Genomic DNA, 19372 nt, shown 5'->3' on the forward strand with positions numbered 1-19372 from the left:
GCTCCGTACTACACGTCTGATTCTTTTGGATTGCCAATAGAGGGGAGAAAACTTCCCTCCTTCCCCCATTAGAGCAAGGAGAGCCCCTCCTTGTGTCCCACCATCTGGAAGGTTTCCAAGGGAAGCATCACTGAAAACAACCAAGTTTAGAGCATCATTGTTCCCCAGATGTTGAAACTTAAGAGTCACCTTTTCAGACTTAAGTTTACGGATTACTTTGTTCGCTTCATGAATAGACTGCACTGTGGCATTTTTGGTATTTGATGCTAGAGCACAGGCATCAAACATCTGGTCTGGTCTGTCTAGCAACCCACAGGATCTGTCCTATTTTTGATCTAAGCTGCTCTTTCTCTATTTCATTAAGGGGGTCATCCCTCTGTGTGGCACGAGTTGCTTGCATGTGGAGCTGTTGAAGATTCTCAATGTAGGTGTGTTGATGTAACTGTACAACACCATCAGCAGTATTAAAGTCTATTCCCACATAGCAGAAGTTTTCATGCTCCTCACGCCCAACAAGAAATGCAGACTTCAGCTGAGGAATCACTTCAGATGTGAAGTCTTGCGAGCCTGCCCAAAGAAAATCATCTACATGGCATGCAAGTACCCCAGTAACCTTACACTGCTCATCTAACCAATAGAAGACTGCTGGATCCACCTGTGAGATTCTACCACCTGTCTTTAACATGATGTCTTTTACTTTGTTGTACCAATATAGTGATGCATCAGCAAGACCATATACACATTTCTTCAGTTTCCATAGGACACCTTCACTGTTTGCCTCAGGAGGGGGGCGGATATGGATATCTCTGGACAGTTCCATCCCCTGTAAGAATGCAGATTTGATGTCCATTGAATGTATTTGCCAGTGGTTTTGACAGATTACTGCTAACAACAACCTTAGAGATTCTGACGCACAGGTTGGGGAATCTTTCTGCAAGTCTTGAATATGAAGCTCTTCAAAACCTCTGGCAACAAGGCGAGCTTTAGGTACAATACCCTTAGCAGTTTCTTTGAGACTACAGACCCATCTAGTGGAAATACACTTCTGACCTGCATCTGTTACTTCTTCAAAAACACAATTTTTGTGCCAGTTATTTATTTCCTCTTGTTTAGCTGTGTCAAAAGAGATGTCTTTGGTTATAAGTACATCAGCCTCTCTGTCTTCTGGTTCAATACTAAGACTGTCAACGCATGAAATGTCAACTGGTTCTGTCTGACCATAACAACCATCAGGTTCAATATATTGCAGGTTATACCAGTGTTTGTGCTTCCCTGTGGCTTTGCCAGCTCTGCCTAAAACTTTGGCTTTTCGAAGGATCCCATCATCTCTGTTCTGAAATGTTAAAGTCTGTCCTGTTTTGAGTTTTCTTTCAGTTTGTGTTGTGGAAGGATACATTACTTCTGTATTGTTTTCCTCTCCACTTGTGTTGTCAGTTTGTGTTATCATGGGTGTTGGCATATCACTTGTGTTAACTTCACCTTCACTGGTGTTGCCCTGTTCATCTTCTATATTCAGGTCAATATCTGCTGCATTGTTTACAATGCCTTTCTCACTACCTGTCTCTCTATTTGCATCATCTTGTGTAGTTTGCTTTTCGTCATCATGTGTGTTAATCTTAGAAAGTCGAGAATGATGTACTCTCACAAGAATTCCACCATGACGTACAAATACCACAGCTCCATCCTGACCAATGACTACCCCTGGTCCCTTCCACTCAGTACAGTCTGCTCTTTTGTAATAAACTTTTTCTCCTGTCTCATACTTGTCATCTGTAGGTCTAAGCTGTTTGCGGAGTGCTCTTCTTATCCTCTCTGAGCACTCAGCTTCTGTGAATGCTTTCCTAGAAGCATGCAGGGCTGATATGTGTTCTCCTACCCTAGTACTTACAGTAGTACCCTCTAAAGCAGGTGGTCTATCAATGAGTACAGAGGGAAGGTTGGGATTCTGTCCAAACACCAGTTGATGTGGGCTGTAGCCATTGACATTCAGCATGCTGTTCTTAGCCATAAGGGCCCAGTCAAGTGCAGTGTTCCAGTCACAACCATTTTCTTGTTTCACCTTCTGGATGATCTCTGTCAGGGTGTGGTTGTGTCTTTCTAGTAATCCGTTGCTCCATGGGCTGTATCCAGCTGTTGTTTTGACCTCGATGTTGAAGTTTTCTGCCATGTCTCTCATTTCTTCATTATTAAATTCTCCACCATTGTCGCTGTATAGCCTCTTGGGTGGACCGTGGACACTTATCCAAGAATGGATGAAGGAGTTGACGATTTCAGAGGCCTTCTTTGTTTTCACAATGTTTCCTGCACTGAAACGTGTGAAATGATCGATGATATGAAGATACCATACACTGGGTTCCAGCTGATGCAGATCTACTGCTACAGTTTCATTGTACTCTGAAGCTAAAGGCAAACCTACAGCAGGTTTTGGCTTTGTCTTCCTGTGTCTCAAACATATGTCACAGTTTTGTACTATGTTTTGCAAGATAATACTGCATTCTTTGTCTTTATTCCCAGAGCTCAGGAGGAGTCTTTGTAGTCTGTCTGCAGATGCGTGGCCAAACTGTTTGTGGAGCTTCAGAAGTGCTTTCTGTTTTTCCCCTGGAGAGAGATTCTCTGTCACTGCAAGGACCTCATCTTCTGTCCGATCCTTTTTTGATCTTTCGTCACTCTCTGTCTCTTTATCCCTTATGTCCACACAGTAGTGCCCGGAACTGGTGAATTCAAGAGGAACAGGTTTCTTAAACATTACAGCCCTGTCTTTCTCCATGTCCAAAACAGTTCCTGCCTTTTTCAAAGACTCTTTACTCAGCAGCAGTGGGATGTCAGCTTGGACTACTTCAGTTTCAATGTGACATTTTGTCTGTCCTATCTTGGCAGGTAGCTTTACTCTTCTGTTTGAGTGAACAACATTTCCATCTCCAAAACGAAAAGGCCTACAACTGGGGGCTTCCGTTTTCAAAAGGCGATTGACTTGGTCTTTGCTGAGGTCATTAATGTAGCTTTCCAACCATTTCTCTCCACAAACTGTTCGAGTACAAGCAGTGTCAATAATAGCTGATCCCAAAGATTCCGTCAAGAAAATCTCTGAGTGAGATGGGGAAGCTTCTGTAAACAATGTGATGTTGCATTCTTCCACATTTTCAGTTAGTCTTACTTGTTCACTCTTGTGTGGACAGTCTTTGGCCCAGTGAAAAGTACTCTGACAAATGGCGCATTTTGATCTCTTACCGAATTTATCCAGTGGATTTGTACCCTGCAATGGCTGCTTTTGTTGTCCACTCTGTGATGCTGCGATCCGTTTACCTCTTCCTTGCTGCCTTTGCTCTGTAAAGAAGGCTACGTCCTGGTTTACTTGTATGCCGTTTGAAGAGCCTGTCGTCTTTCCTCCAAAGATTCTCTTCAACCCTGACTTCATTGATGAGAATGTCAAATCTGTGCATGCTGTCAGCGCCAGTTGCCTGTTTTTTTCGTCTAAACAGGCCGTGTCCAACAGCTTAAATGCTAACACCGCATCTGGAAGAGTCATATTATACTTTTTCATCCGGTTATACCGCTGTTCAAAGTCAATAATGTAGTCCGCCATTGAAACAGGGCCGTCTTTCTTGATCCCGTCAAAATGAGAATAAGCTTCGTACGCGCGGTCTTTTTCCTCCTTTAGAAACACACCATCCAATTTGGCTAGCAGCGTAGTCATACCGTTATCACTGTCCAGATCTTCTACGGGTATCTCCATCGCCGTTTCTCTGGCTCTCCCTTCAAGCCCCAATGCTACAGCGAGGGCTTGTTTCTTTTTGTCGAGTTCCGTGACTCGCGTCCATATACTGACTTCATTTTTCCAACATTCATATGGCCTGGCTTCATCAAACCTCGGCGGGATTTTATAATTAGCAGCCATCCTCTGCTACCAATGTTAATGCCAATAAACACGACGTTTATTTCTTGTTACCGGATCATTTATTACCGCTCAGGTAAAAACACACAACGTAACACATCGGCTGTCTCCCCGCGCTAGAACCACACACCGCGCATGCGCCACCCAGTTCAAGGGTCAACCTCAAAACACATTTTACCGTAACAAACACAGAGATACATGTTAACAGTTGTGTATTAATCCTCTTTAAAAAGCGCTCGTGGAGACCTGACACTCAGCCGCCAACTGAGCGTCTCCGCTGTGCTCAAAACCTTTAACAGCTGATTCACATCGAAACATGCTTTAAACTTAAAACACTGCCCTGATACCTGAACCAAATGAGACCACATGATGTTTGGTCCATGGCATGGAAAATTGAAAACAAAAATGCGTGTTTCGAGTAATTTCTTAATTAATTCATCAATACTCGATTAATAATTGTGTATTTATATGTGTACACCAATATTTTCCATCCATATACATTGTATAGGGGATTCATTATAACTCAGTAGTTCCAAAGATATTGAGATTCAAAGTTTTGCATGATTAGGATGTGCAGCTGTTAGCGAGGAGGCTGAAGGCCCGCATCACTTCCACTTGTTTGCATCTCGCTTGGTCGACTGGAAGTTGGATTGAGTCAGCATCCCCTATATGGTGACCGCTGTAGATAGGCTTCAAAACTCTGCTTCAGAAACCAATGGGGGACATCACTCATCATGGAAACTATGTCCTTGTTTTCAACAGTCACAGGGGAGCTCAGTCACCTGCAGTCACTGAGGGAGTGACCTGGAGTGAACTCAGGAGAGATAGAGAGAGACTACTTAGAGTTAGGCCGGGCATATACCGTATGATTTTATAGATGTTGTTGTGGAAAGTGAACTCCCATTGTACGAGTGATTCGTTTGTGATGCACGACTGAAGCTCACACTGTACAGTCCCATTGTCACGCACAAGCTGAGTGCTCCTTCTGTTCAGGACAGAGCTTTGACAATTGTCCATAAAGTTTCCTTTGAAAACTCCCACACAGGGAAGATACAGTGATACAGTTACGTACGGTGATCACCGTTCTGACATGACAACAAAAGATGAAAATGTAGACGCTTGGTAAAAGTAGGTACATCCCTGAGCTGAAGCCATGCTTCCTTCTGCCTACTGTGTGTGTGTCCTTGCTGCTCTCACCGTCACACCTGCAGCTCTCAACAAAGATGAACAGTTGAAATTACTCACTTTCAAATACTGACTTTCTCTCAAGGCATTTTGGTGCCTCTTTAAGATGCAGTTACATTTGTGTCTTTCACAGACAGACAGACAGACAGACAGACAGACAGACAGACAGACAGACAGACAGACAGACAGACGTCACCTTGATAGGTGCTGGGTTTTCAAAGAGGTGTCAAAGTTATTTGTTTATATTAGCATCATGTTGAGGTTTAAATTCTGGTATCATGCTAACTCTAGTTTGTGCAGTAAAAGTGCTTAATTCTATTTAACCAATGGCTGTTGCTTCATTTCTGCACAATTGACTCTTCAATTAGATAATCACTACAGCCTGACAAGCTGCCCATCAATAGCAACGGGCTTGTTTTTCCTCCTACGTGTGCCTCACTGCAGGAGAGACTGGAGGACAATCACAGCTCCCTTGAGTCTCAGGTCCCAATGACCCCACACCCCGCCTGCAAACTGAGATCAATACCCTTCCATACGGGGTTTTAGCACCTTTTAAAAATAGCCCCCTCTTTGCTTTCAGTAGGGGGGTTGTTAAATGAAACGTCCCGGAGCTAAAACCATAAGTGGCCCTGCAGGTAATGGCTGCTATTGTCTGATTTGATGGTCACAAACAAGGTCACAGCACGAACATATGGAGTCATATTCCTCAAGCAAAATGTTTTAGCATTGACCGAAAAGCTTGAACGCTGAAACTTTATAGCCAATCTGCTGCCTCACGGCTGCTGTTAATGGCTCCCAAATCCCCTTACAGTACTCCCTCCTCAACACGCAGCCTTTCAGCTCCTCTGTCAAACGGCTCAACAGGCCGACTAGTGATCACCCTGATGGATGAGCATACGAGGAGGAGAGGAGTCATGCGTCTGGCACTCAAGCTGGTGGAGGTTCAGCGCCCCGCTACACCCACGCCAAGGAGTCGAATCGCCTCCAGACTTTGACACATCATTTCCTCCGTGATTTGTGGCCAGAGTGAGGTTGAAGGAGACGAGGAAATGTTCAGGCCTCATGAGAACAGATGAATGTTGTTGCGCTGAAGACTGAACAGACGTCTGTTTTTCTTTTTTCCTCTCCATACCTGAAGAACCCTCCTGCTTTATGAAGGATTGGTTTCATGCTCCATAATGGAGTCATGATGACAAGCTATTACAGCACATTTTCAGAAAACAAGCTGCCATCTTTTTCTCGTGAGATGACAGCACAGTCTGACGCTCTCTCCTGAAAAGAGAGATCTATTATTTTGTAAAGAGAAAAAAAAGTAGAGTGGCTATCAAGATTTCCCATTTGTCCTCTTTGTGCTGTTACGAATGTGATCAAAGTGGGACCTCTGTGTTTGTGATCAAAGATGGGCGGTAATTCCATGAAATGATGTGTGATGTAACACACATGCAATCAGTAAAATGCTATAGGCTTGTCAGGGCAGCAAATGGTCACCGTCTTTTTCATCCAGCTCCATCACCCCGCACGTGTTTGATCTCGTCTCTGAGAAGTGAAGCCCGCGGTGCTTCCCTTGGGACGTTTGATGTCAGAGATCACAGCGCGTAGTGGTGCAGGCACTTTGGCGGTGGGGGCTTCACCATTACCACGTGCCACATCCAATCTTCTCACCATCAGATAACTTCAAAGAATCAGACAAACACCACCTTCCCCCCCTAAAAAAAATCCAGACTTTCCCACCGGTGTTGTATGTTAGATTAGCAGCATGTTATTGAAGTTTCCTGGGAGGAAAAAAAAATCAGCCCAGGCTTCGCTGAAATCTATCATCACCTCAGGCTCAGAGAAGTCGTATCATAACACAGATTTTTTCATCTCCGTCTGACTCTTTCTCTCTTCTGTGCATTGATCTGCAGCTCTGCCAATAGCTTCTCCTCTGCGAGACCTTTCTTCGTCCTGCTTCTCCTATCCATTATTCATCACTCCTTGCTCCTGCTGCCAAGCCATAATACCTTCTACCCACAGACCATCATTTTGCTGTTTTACAATGTATGAAACAACAACAGACCGGCATGCTTTTCTGGCACAAATGCTGAGTAGGAAAAGTAGATACCAGCTTGTTTGAATAGAGAATGAGGTTCTAACCCTCTGACTTTGGTAAGACAAGAGTTGGAGTGTTGGCTAGTAGGCTCAAAGCCCGCCTCTTTACGTCACACTTGCTCGACAGCAGCAATATGGCTGCTGCCGCCGATTGGCCTCAAAACAGCGCTTCAGAAACTGATGGGTGATGTCACGGATCCTATGTCCATATTTTATACAGTCCATGGGTGAAACGTGTAAACCAACAGCATGAGTCTCACTTCTACACATATACAACTCACAAGGGGATGACTTCACCCCTCCTTTCTGTGTCTTTGTGTTTTAACACTGAAGACGAGAGACGACAGAGGTGTAAAAGTCCTGCCTGCAACATGCATCGTAAAAGGGACTTAGATTATAAATCCCAGAGAAAAAGACGGAGACAGCCTTCTTTTAAAGAAGTAAGTGCTATAGTAACATGCAGTCAGATGACCCCCTGGCAACCAACTGACTTTTTCCCTGCTCTTCGTTCTCTGACTCTTGAGTGTTAATTGGACACAGGGGAGCTCAGTCACCTGCAGTCACTAAGGGAGTTACCTGGAGTGAACTCAGGAGAGAGAGAGACTACTTAGACTTAGGCCGGGCATATACGATTTTATAGATGTTGTTGTGGAAAGTGAACTCCCATTGTACGAGTGATTTTTTTGTGATGCAAGCTAACGCTGTACGGTCCCATTGTCACGCACAAGCAGAGTGCTCCCTCTGTGAGAGTTAATTCAGGACAGAGCTTTGTTGTCCATAAAGTTTCCTTTGAAAACTCCCACACAGGGAAGATACAGTGATACAGTTAATTACGGTGATCACCGTTCTGACATGACAACAAAAGATGAAAATGTAGAATTGATGGTAGAGCTGTTGTATCGCATTAGATTGCACAGTTGGTCATAACGTTAAGCTGATTGGTGTTTATCTGGAGGCTCTACATTTGTCCACATCTGTGTTGCAATGGTGCTTTCAGACGCTGTTAGAGAGGATGCAGATGATCGACTCAGATATCTAATGTGCAGGAAATCCATCTGATCAGTCGGGAGCAGCTGATCGGGGCGCGGTCGCACATCAAAGGACATGCACATTTGGCCTGAGTATCCTCAGTTTATGCTCGGCCTTAACTCTGCAAAGAAGTGTTTCTTTCCTGCTCCTCTGTTCATCTTTAATAACAGCAATAACAGTTTGAGATGTTTTATTTCTATTTCAATTATTTCCATACTGATTTAGATATACTCCATACCCCTCTGATAGCAGTGTGTTAAAAGAAATACTTATCACTGGTGGACAAACTTTGGTTGCTGACATTACACAAGCTTGGACTAAGACTACTCTGTGTGCTAACACCACACTGTGATCATCACACAGTAATCAGCCTGATAATTATGGTTCTGAATGGTGCTTAGACTTGCTAATACAAAAACCATATTTTAGGCTGTGCTGGAGGCCTCCATCCAAACTAATATTGGTATCAGAAAAACTCTAATAACACTGGCCAAATAAGAGTCTGATTTTCCACATAATTGTTGGTTGCACTTGTAGCTTTGTTGGTCATAAAACAGGACTGTTCGCCCTTTTTAAAGGTCTGTGTTTTTGAGTCCCCCTGTGGTTTAGTGGATGTTTACTGATTAAAAAAATAATAATGTTTTACAACACAAAAGTAAAATAAAAACTGAAGGTTTACCAACAAAAGCTGGCTCATCCTCTGGGGATCAAATATTTCTATATATATTTCATGAAAATCCACCCAGAAGCTGTTAAGAGCTTTCAGACTGGACCAAAGCAGTGGACCAACAAAGACTGCTTTTCTTGAACCATGGCTTCAGCCCGCTTTAAGTGAGGAGAACTTTTCACGCCATCTCAGCTTTTCTTGAGCGTTTCAAGTCAATCAAATTATAAAAAGGAGAATCTGTGTCAATGAACAGAGATTAAGAGTTTGTCTCAGTGAAGAAAGGACTTCAAAGAGATCCTTTCATACTCCATACATCTGAAGTGAAGAACAAGGTTACCATGAGTCATCTGTGTCGAATCAGAAACACAGTGATCTGATAGAAGACTTTCTTGTCTTTGTGTTATGAAGGCTCTCAGCTACTTCAGAGACGTCCTCTCGCTGTGCTCTCGTCTCCCTCGTCTCACTGGTCAGACAATATCGAAGTAGCTTGAGTGAGATGGACTTTTGTGAATCCTCATTTATCTTTTACAGATTGTCCTCCGAGGATGTTCTTTTCTGCAATGCACTAAGATGACGTAGTTCACACGTTTTAGTTTTGAGGATGTGGAGTACTGTCTCTGTCTTTACATCCTGAAAGAACAAGATATCTTTGATACCTATGAGCCCCTGAATGTTTATTAATTTACCACATGCAGATGAATCTATTTGTGCATGTAAACTGACAATGATGATCACCATTTTAATGTAAAATCTGTTATTCCTGCACTACTTCAAAAAACTACAGTTTACTGAAGGAAGAAATCTGCACCAGCAATGATACTGTAAATTATCCTACAACTTCTAGAAAACGAGATGTCCTGGAATGATATTAATCAATGCTGTTTACAAGAGTTACAGGTTATCTTAACAGAGTTACTCTTGTCCACAAAGTCCACACAGTAAACTGTAATCTACGTGTTTAACCATGATGATCTCTTGTTGTTCAGAGGGGAGCCCTAATAGGCAAGGCAAGGCTTATGTAGCCTTATATCTTATGCTGAAAGAAGCCATACAATGGAAGAATCTGCAGCCATTATTATTGCCCTACTGTCTACAAAGCTAACTGGTTTCAGTAATCCAGGATATTAAGCAAGCGTCAACCTCCAGCAACGAGAATTGAAGCCAATGTGGAAGTGTTAAAAACTCAGTTCATCGAGTGTCCACTTGAGGCTGGCTCCGGAAGTACCAGAAACAACATGCACACCAGTTCAAAGAAGCCGATCTTATAGCAGAAATAAATATGTTTACGACCTGGTACAAAAACAAGTGTAGTCTGGATAGCTCATTTCTCGATCGTCACACAGTGTAGGGGGGTGAATTTTTTCGTAACGTGGCAATTTCGAAGATATTAAGATTACAAGTTTTCAATTACGAAGGGCACAGCTGACTTGATTGACAGGTGGGAACACTATCTGTTGGTGAGGAGGCTCAAAGCCCGCCTCTTTACCTAACACTAGCTCGACAGCATTTATGTCGAGCTAACATTTCCAATATGGCCCCCAACGATGATTGGCTTCAAACAGCGCTTCAGAAACAGATGGGTGATGTCATGGATACTACGTCCATTATTTATACAGTCTACGGTGTTAACTTAAAAGTATGAATTGTCTGTTTCTGTCACAGGATTCATGAAACATGCATAAACGAATTAACAGCAATTTTAAGGTCTCGTCTCATATCTGTTGCAGCCAAAACAAAATAATAATATTAATAATAATAATTTAAATAACACCTTTTCAAAACAGGGTTACAAAGTGCTTTACAAATAAGAAATAAATAAAAAGGAAATAAAACAATGTTGGAAGAATAAAAACAACGAAAGATAAAAGATTAAAACTATCAAATAATACGAAATATAAAATACAAAAATATAAAATAAATTCTTTAAAGATAAAGTATTTGCAAACATCTCATGAGTGTGTGTGACGGATGTTGTAACTGAAGCAGATGATAACACATGCTGTTAGGTGAACATAGCAACCAGTCAGCACATGAACCAGTGGGGCCCTATGAACAGGGCCATGACACTGTTTTGCAAGTTTCTCTACACACCTCTTTTTGTGACGCACTTGAGGTGCCTCACCTCATTTCATAGAGTCACTGACAGGTAACTATTGATTAAAATGCAGTCTAATGTCAACACCTCTATTTCTGTAGTGAGTGACATCATAGTGGTCACGTGACTGTAAGGGGTTAATGATTGTAGGATGTAACCTGATTTATTGGGTATAATATTGTATTGATTCTCATCCCTCTTCTACAAAACACATTGTATCAGTAGTCAGGTGTGACTGCTGGTAAATTCATGATTCAGCTGAGAAACATGATCTCTTTTGTTTTCTCTTCACTTTATGTTACACTTCATTTGAGAAATGAAATTACTTTGTAATTGAGCACTCAGTTTTCCTTTCTCAGACTTGTCTTAAATCCACTCTCTCTCTCTCTCTCTCTCTCTCTCTCTCTCTCTCTCTCTCTCTCTCTCTCTCTCTCTCTCTCTCTCTCTCTCTCTCTCTCTCCACAGAAGAAGTCGGTGATCGCTACCAGTCTGATCGTGGTGGTGTCTCTCTTTGTGGTCGTGGTGAACTACTCGGAGAAGCCCTACTTCCTCCTGCAGCCCGTGTTCGGCCAGACGTTCAGCAGCCACTGGATGTTTTCCAAGCAGCCGTACAAGGCCTTCAAGCCTCACCTGGGTTATGTCAGCATCCCCAAACAAGAGGTGAGGGACACAGAGGAGTAGATCTGTTGATCAGAAGCAGCAACTCACATCACACGCATTCCTTTCTCTTTATCCTGCATATAAATGTGCGACCAGACTTGATGTCCCCTTCTTTGAAGTTTCATAACTCTCAGCCACTCTCTTTCCTGCAGCCAATAATAACAGTGCAAGTTTTATGACTGTAGATTAAAGGTGACATATCATGCAAAATTGACTTTTAAATGGTTCTCTACCTGAAATATGTTTCCCTGGCATGTCTACAAACCCCCCCGAGAATGAAAAAAAATCCATTCTGCCCCTGTTTTGATGTCTTCACCTTTCTGTAAATGTGTGTGAAACAAGCCGTTTCAGACTTCCGCGTTTTTGTTACGTAACAACAATATCCGGTCTGTCACGGAGTCAGAGCTCGGAGCTTGTTCAGCCCATAGACTATATAAAATAATACTGAATCCCCCCTCCGTTTTTCATTACCTGCACAAATGTGTGCTAACAAGGAGCTTAGGAGGGAGGCATGCTAGTTGTAGGCTGTCTTAATAAACACAAAGGTCAGTTTTACTCCCCACGTCTGCAGATTTGAAGATCTAGTGGATGATTTTTATTTATCATGGATAAGTGCTAGCGCTAGTTAGCATAGCCACATAGTTCGTAGCTGTGTACCAAGACACACGTCGACATACTGATAAATAAAACAACAAGAAACACTAAATCTGTGACCAATCCTTCAGAAAGGTCCTGCTACAGGCGCCTCTCCGTCAGGATCAGATTCTGGATCAGATTCAGAGGGTTGAAGTAACGTGATCTCTGAGCAGCCGTGTAGTATATTCAGCTAACATGTAAACATTAGATCAACGTGCCGGAGAGCCGAGGCACATCCACTTCCTGAGGGGGCGTGGTCAGAGAGAAAACAGAGTGTTCTGAGGAGGACTGAAGAAGAGGGTTTTTCAGGCATGCCAAAATCGGATTTCAAAGTGTTTTTTTTGAGCATAAACTTTAAAGACATGTTTTGGGGACCTCTTAGACCAATATATATTGATGAAAAAAGTGTGATATGTCACCTTTAAAATCCTCCAATCAATGCATGTTTATTTATAGATTATTTTTTAGGGCTTTCCATCCCTTCATTCAAAGGTTAGGACGGTGGACAGAGCCGGAAAAAGGCAAAAGAGAGTGAAGAATGACTTGGCGGGCCATGGGTGGTTGTCAAGTCTGTAGCCACCGTTTGGAGGCTCTGCACATGGGCTGTGTGATTTAATTGCTGAGCTGCACCTCGTCTAACCACTATTTTTACACTAATATCAGAACAAGAAGCTTAATAAGTAACATTTTGGACCCAAAAAGCTGAATATTCTTACTTACACAGCAGAGCAGTAGGCTGCCAAAATCTGTGACATCATTTGGGAAACAGTGCAAAAAGCAGAGCGGACTCTTATTTTGTTTTCATGAGGTGGCTAGAAAAACATCTCCATCTCCTGCATCTTTTATGATGCATTTCCAGCCAATATTTGGCAACAAGCTCCCCAACTCAACTTAATGGGGTGTCTGTGATTTAGTACAGCTTGTTGTGCACCGCACACAAGAGGCCAAAAAATACATTCATGCAACAGTTAGAGATTTCATTCAGATTGCAGAAACTACTAGTTTAGTATTAACTTTTTAATTATGTGCACACAAGTCATTCTACAAATGAACTCTTGACAAGGCTCATGTTAATTAGAAACCATTCTAGGAGACCACTTCATGAAGCAGACTGAGAGAATACCAAGAGTGTGCAAAGCTGTCATGAAGGAAAAAGGGGGCTACTTTACAGAATCTAAAATATAAAACATATTCTGCTTTGTTTAACACTTTTTGGTTCATTCAATAATTCCATATATGTTCTTTCGTAGTTTTAATGTCTTCAGTATTAGACAGCACATTGAGTTGCCCTCGTGTATGAAATGCGCTATACAAATAAAGCTGCCTTGCCTTGCCTATTAATCTACAGTGTTTACAATAATAAAAATAAATACAAACCATTGAATGAGAAGGTGTTTCCAAACCTTTGACTGGTAGTGTATTTTAGGGGTTGAGATAAACGTGAAGAAACTTCCATTTCTAAAACACCAGATATCTTAAAGGTTACCAATAAAAGGCCTACACAGAATCGTCTACTTTATGTACTTTGAAATTCACTTCATGCATCGCTTCACCACAGACGCAGAAAGTTCTGACTTTAACCTTTAAACCTCACTCAGAAATCAAATTAATTTGTAGTCGTAGGATGAAAGCATTAACATCTAATGTTTTAGAATGAACCTTTCTGCTTTGTCATATTGCAGGGTGAGTGTCGTAGCTTACATCATACACAGTTAACCTTTTCTCCAACGGTTCATTCATATTCTATAACCCCTCCATTAACATTAACCTGTCATCACACAGCCTCACCTTGATAATTAAGGTGTATTCAGACGCATTCAAGCACAAAGTGTAGCACTTCCTTGAGGATTTTCTTCATTCATTAAATCAGGATCTAAAAAACGCCTGTTTTATGTCTCTTGTGCATTATTTCTTTGTAATTCCAAACACCCATGTCAGTGATCCTATTTTTCTGCCTTCAAACAGCTCTGCGCTGTATATTCCCTGCACAATTTATGGAAATTGAAATATCAAAGCTTTTTAATTCCCACCACATCCGAAAGTAAAAAAAGGTTGTGTGTTTGTTGTTTCGGGAGGCAGCTGGAAGAAAATGAAATTGTGTTGGTACGGCTGGATATTGAGTAGTCATGCAGGAAAGTCTTACAATTTGCTTGCATGAGGAGCATGCCGCATTTCCATCTGACAGGTTGATGAGGATTGTGCTCTCAGTCTCCGTTGCAATACATCTAGATTTTGATACGTTGGTCCTTCATGAGAAGTGGATGCCTCATATTCAGCAAGCCGATATTGTCAGATTAATGCAGAGCGTCATCCGCTGCCTCCGGAGGGTTTCATCCGCACAACATGGGCCCAGAGGCAATCATGTCTTACACCAATCTCAACGTCTGCACCTCCTTCTGCCTCCAGACAAGCTGCCTAAATCACTGCCCTTTCCCTGTGGAGATGTATGCAAATCAGAGGGAAAATTGGCAGCTTCTACAGAATTAGGCCTCTCCTCAGCTCTAATTCCCCCACCAGTGAGTTCTCTATCATGAATCAGAAGGGGCAGTGACTGGCCGGAACGTGTCAGAAGTGTTTTTGCATGCTTCTGACATTTCTGACTAGGGATGGACTGAATTGCGGACGTCTGATTAAGATGACACCCTTGTGCCAGGTGTCGTAAGAGATTATGTCTAAAGTGAGAGCCTTCTTTAAGAGCTGTCAGCCTCTGTTAATCACACAGCAACACCTTAAAAAACATTAATATCGCCCCTGCATGGTGAGGTAGTCTTACACAATCCACAGTGAGGTGTCATTCCTGTTGTTATAAACCTCTTGCAGGCATGTTTAATGCATAACCCTGTAGCCCAGGAATGGTCCGCCTTATTTTCCTCATTTGATTGAGTCTGCCTTCAGGTGTGATAAATTGTTCCCGCTCTGCTTTTCAGGAGAAATAGAAAACATTAGTCTTGTGGCACTTTACATTCATGCCCCTGGTCTATCAAAGACGCAGCGAGGGACTCTATGTTTTTATTTAGACCCAGATATTTCAAATTCATGCCCTTTGAAATGCGCACAATGGCCAACACAGGGAGGAAAGAGCCTCTAGTGTTGGACTGCTTTGTGAATAATTTTAATGAGAAATTTTTTGGAGCATATTGCAGCAGCTGTCTGTTCATCAAGTCAAGTCAACTGTTTTTTTTAAAAGCTCAGAATCATAAATCACAATTTTCCTCAGGGGTATTTAAAATCTGTCGCAGAGTTTTTATGTAAAGTTCTTTAAGATAGCAAAGACACATAAAGGACAAATATAAGTGTTTCAGGCTTCCTCCCTCCCTGTCTGATTTGTAGTGTCCTAGTTTAACTGCATACCTCTACTTTGGGTGCCGTATATTCAGGGGCGTGTCCAGACTTTTTTGACTAGGGTGACCCAGACAGGGGTGGCCAGGTGAGCGTACACACACAAATGAATAGAATTTACCCCTTTCTGTCACTATGTACATTTACAACTACCATTGAAGTATCACACAGCTTTTACATTCCTGTGTATTTATACTATTTTACATTAAGGAGACACAGCAGAGTAGCGCCACACAAATCTTTGTTGAAATGCAAGGGAAGCAACTGTCAGCCTGATAGTCAAATCAAATTGTGGATTTTAATTTAAATCCCACCTCTGACAAGGCAGAAAGCCAATAATAGGTTAGAATTTTGGAGTGGCACTTGGGTTGGCCAATCAGAAGTCAAGATGGGCAAGCGGCGAGGGGCTGCAACCTCCGGTCTCAAAATATGAAGCACATGTGGAAGTGTTAAAACTGCAGTTTATTGAGCATCCACTTGAGGCTGGCTGCAGAAACACCAGAAACCACATACACACCCATTGAAAAAAGATGATCTTTACAGCAGAAATAAACATGTTTACAGCCTGGTACAAAAAAACGGCTTCGGTCTGAAGAGCTAATTTCTCTCTCGGCACACACTGTACGGGGGTGACTTTTTAATGACGCAACAGTTCAGTACATATTAAGATTATGAGTTTTGCCCAAATAAGGACATAACTGACTTGATTGACAGGTGGGAACACTGTAGCTGTTGGCTAGGAGGCTCAAAACCCTCCTCGCTTCCTCACACCAGCTCAACTGCATTTCCAATATGGCTCCCCCCGACGATTGGCTTCTAAGCAGAGCTTCAGAACAGATGGCTGACGCCACGGATACTACGTCCATTTATTGTACAGTCTATGCTCTGGACACACCCCTGCACATAACACTGCAGCTAGTAGACCACATCTTCCAGTGGTGCAAAATTATAACTATAAGTACCTTTACTTTGCAAATGTGCAAAGAGTACACATCTGAAATGTGAGCTCCTTTTCAACTCAATGTTCTTTGAATCTATCACCCAGCTTTCCTACAAATCACCTGGCTGTCCTGAATACTGATATGAAGCACAGCCAGTTAATATCAAATCAACTTGCAAAAAGGAGTCTGACACATTTATAAAGTTAATGTTTCACCTCAGGCTGCATAGAGGTGTAGTGGTTAGTGCTGCTGCCTCACAGGTTCCTGGTTCCTGGTTCAAATCCCTGGAGCCTTCCAGTGTGCAGCTTGCATGTTCTCCCTTACATGCGTGGGTTCTCTCTAAATCCTCCGGCTTCCTCCAACAGTCCAAAAAACTCCCTGCTCAGGTCATTTGGTTGCTCTGAATTGTAAGTGTGGGCGTGCATTGTTGCTTGTCTCTCCATGAAACTTATTTAGTTAAAGTAATTTTCAGTTTTTTTTCCAAGTATGATATGAGAAGACTTTCCACTTCTAAGTTTTGACTTCTTCAGTATGAAGTGATTGCCCTGAGAGAAGTGAATGAATCACTCTCCCAGGCAGACAGCTCCAGCTCATCAATGAATATTTAGTGCCATGGAGACGTCTTACACTGAGACTTGGCGTGTTAATGTAATAATTCTTTTGTATTAATTTATTGTGTTTAGAGCGTTTTAATGAACGCCAAGGTTAGGTTCACACCCCAGTGCTATAATTTAATGACCGTGTTCCCAGCAGTAAGCCTGCTTTTTTTAATAACACACTCTATTTTAACACACTCCCATTAAAATCTGAGGCTTTCAGTAGATTTTGTACTTATCAGGGACTGCCAAATTTATTGGGATTATAAGTGCACTCTGTTTGAGATTACTGGATGCAGCACTGAATCGCACTATCATGAGCATGAACTGAATCATGAATCACTGCAGAGGGGATGAAGAGGCCATAACATTTTATTGATTTACAGAATGTAATCTTCAGAGATTTGTTGGGAACTAGATTTCAGTCCAATGTACAAAAAAATTAATGCTCCAGTTGGCTTTTTACTTTTTGTATGAAGTTTCACTCACTGCTTTAAAGCATTTGAATGTGATTAGTGTTCATGGGCAGCTAATAAAGTTCACTGCACGGTTTTATGTTTAAGACTCTGCAGTTCTAGTAACCTAAATTTCTGGTACTCTTGATAAATTCTGAGCACCGTACAGTTTGAGGGCAACTCCGAACTGCGGTGAGTGCCTTGTTAGGTTGCCCATGTGTCATGCATTCAGTTTGCCAGCCCGAATCCCCCGCAGAGCTCAGCCCAATCTGAGTGTGCTGAAAGGCGTGATGGAGTTATGAGCCAGGCTGAAGGCGGCAGCAGATGATGGACGAGCCGCTGACAGCTCGAGGCTGCGCTGATGTGTGTTTCAACCACCCAGTAAATGGAGAGCCCAGGCCCAGAGATCATTTCTTAGGCCATGACTGAATCCATACATGGAGAGAAAAGGCAATAGCAGGTATTCGTTTTGAGTAATTCATGAAAGAGTTATGGCTCCTATGAAAGAAAATCCACTCTGTTCAGTTTCCTTTACAAGCAGTAGATCTCCTGTATGCACAACAATAAGTCATATGAATGCTGGTGAGTTAAACAGTCATGATAAAATGTCCCTGATCTTGTTGAGGGATTATCTTCGCACACTATAACTCTCTTATTTGTTGATTAAATCCACAATATGCAGGAGAGGGTTTCACTTTCACAGCCTAAACCAGCCCCCTGAACGCAGCACAAATGCAATCTGTATTCAAACCGATGACAATACATTTACTCTCCATTAAGCAAATGATCAAACAGGGCTTAGTCATGATACAATGGTTTTTCTTTCCTAACTTTCCCTCGCATTCATTCACTTAAGTAAGTTTAATCTCATCAAAACAAACCGAGCATATTAGCTTCAATTAGGTAAATCTCCCATTTCAAATTCACGGAAGGCTTTCTTCCTCCCCAGCAAAGCGTAGCTGAGAGCTATTATTGAAGATTTATTACAAATCCCCTTGCTCTAGTAAAGTATAATAAGATATATAAAAAGTATACGGTGTGATAAATGACAGAACTCTCCTGCTTTTCCTCTCTGCATTGTACCAAGAACATTGTGGTAACCTCAGAGGTCCCACATTCAATTAACCTAATCAATGTGAGTTCTGAGCTCAGTGACATTAATCTTTGAAAAACAAGAGATTATATAGAGCCATAAAAGCCTGATGAAGAGTTTTTATAAATAATAACTAAATGTATTTTATTTTATGTTCTGATTACCCAACTCCCTTTGCCAAAACGTCACTTTAATATTACTGCAGTCATATAAAGCATATCACAAACAGTAACTTCAGATGGAAATGGAACAAAATGAGAGGCAGTATATTTTAAATGGAAACCACACACAGATGTTATCATCCATTATTGAATGACTGACCTATTTAAATTAAAATGAAATGAGGTTTAATCAAAAGACAAGACCCAGATCTACTTTGAAACTCTCCTCACTTCATTACACTGGTTGAGGCTTAATAGGACTTCTACATTTTAAAAAATTACAAAATCATTTCTCTATTTTCTTTTGCTACTCTGAGACGAATGGATACATTCCAAACATATTATTTGATATTATTTATATGATATTTTTTATACTTGAAAACTAACCATAATGCATCAGTGGACTCAAAGACCTCACACAGTTCTGCAGAGGTTGAAAGAGCTGATTTGTGAACAGTAACAATGATCTCTGGTTTTATCAGTTGTGATTGTGTTGTCAGTATTCTGTTTTCACATGACAATAAAAAAATCATTC

General features: G+C 41.7%; 1 protein-coding gene across 1 annotated transcript in view; it reads left to right on the top strand.

Annotated features, from left to right (window-relative positions):
- Nucleotides 1–19372, top strand: part of st6galnac3 (ST6 (alpha-N-acetyl-neuraminyl-2,3-beta-galactosyl-1,3)-N-acetylgalactosaminide alpha-2,6-sialyltransferase 3) — a 115655-nt gene that overhangs the window by 42815 nt on the left and 53468 nt on the right. Inside the window, 1 exon segment of the mRNA XM_034703648.1 lies at nt 11422–11616. Within this exon segment, the coding sequence (XP_034559539.1) occupies nt 11422–11616 (195 nt within the window).

This window comes from Notolabrus celidotus, chromosome 15 (assembly GCF_009762535.1).
Source record: "Notolabrus celidotus isolate fNotCel1 chromosome 15, fNotCel1.pri, whole genome shotgun sequence".
NCBI classification, from domain to species: domain Eukaryota; kingdom Metazoa; phylum Chordata; class Actinopteri; order Labriformes; family Labridae; genus Notolabrus; species Notolabrus celidotus.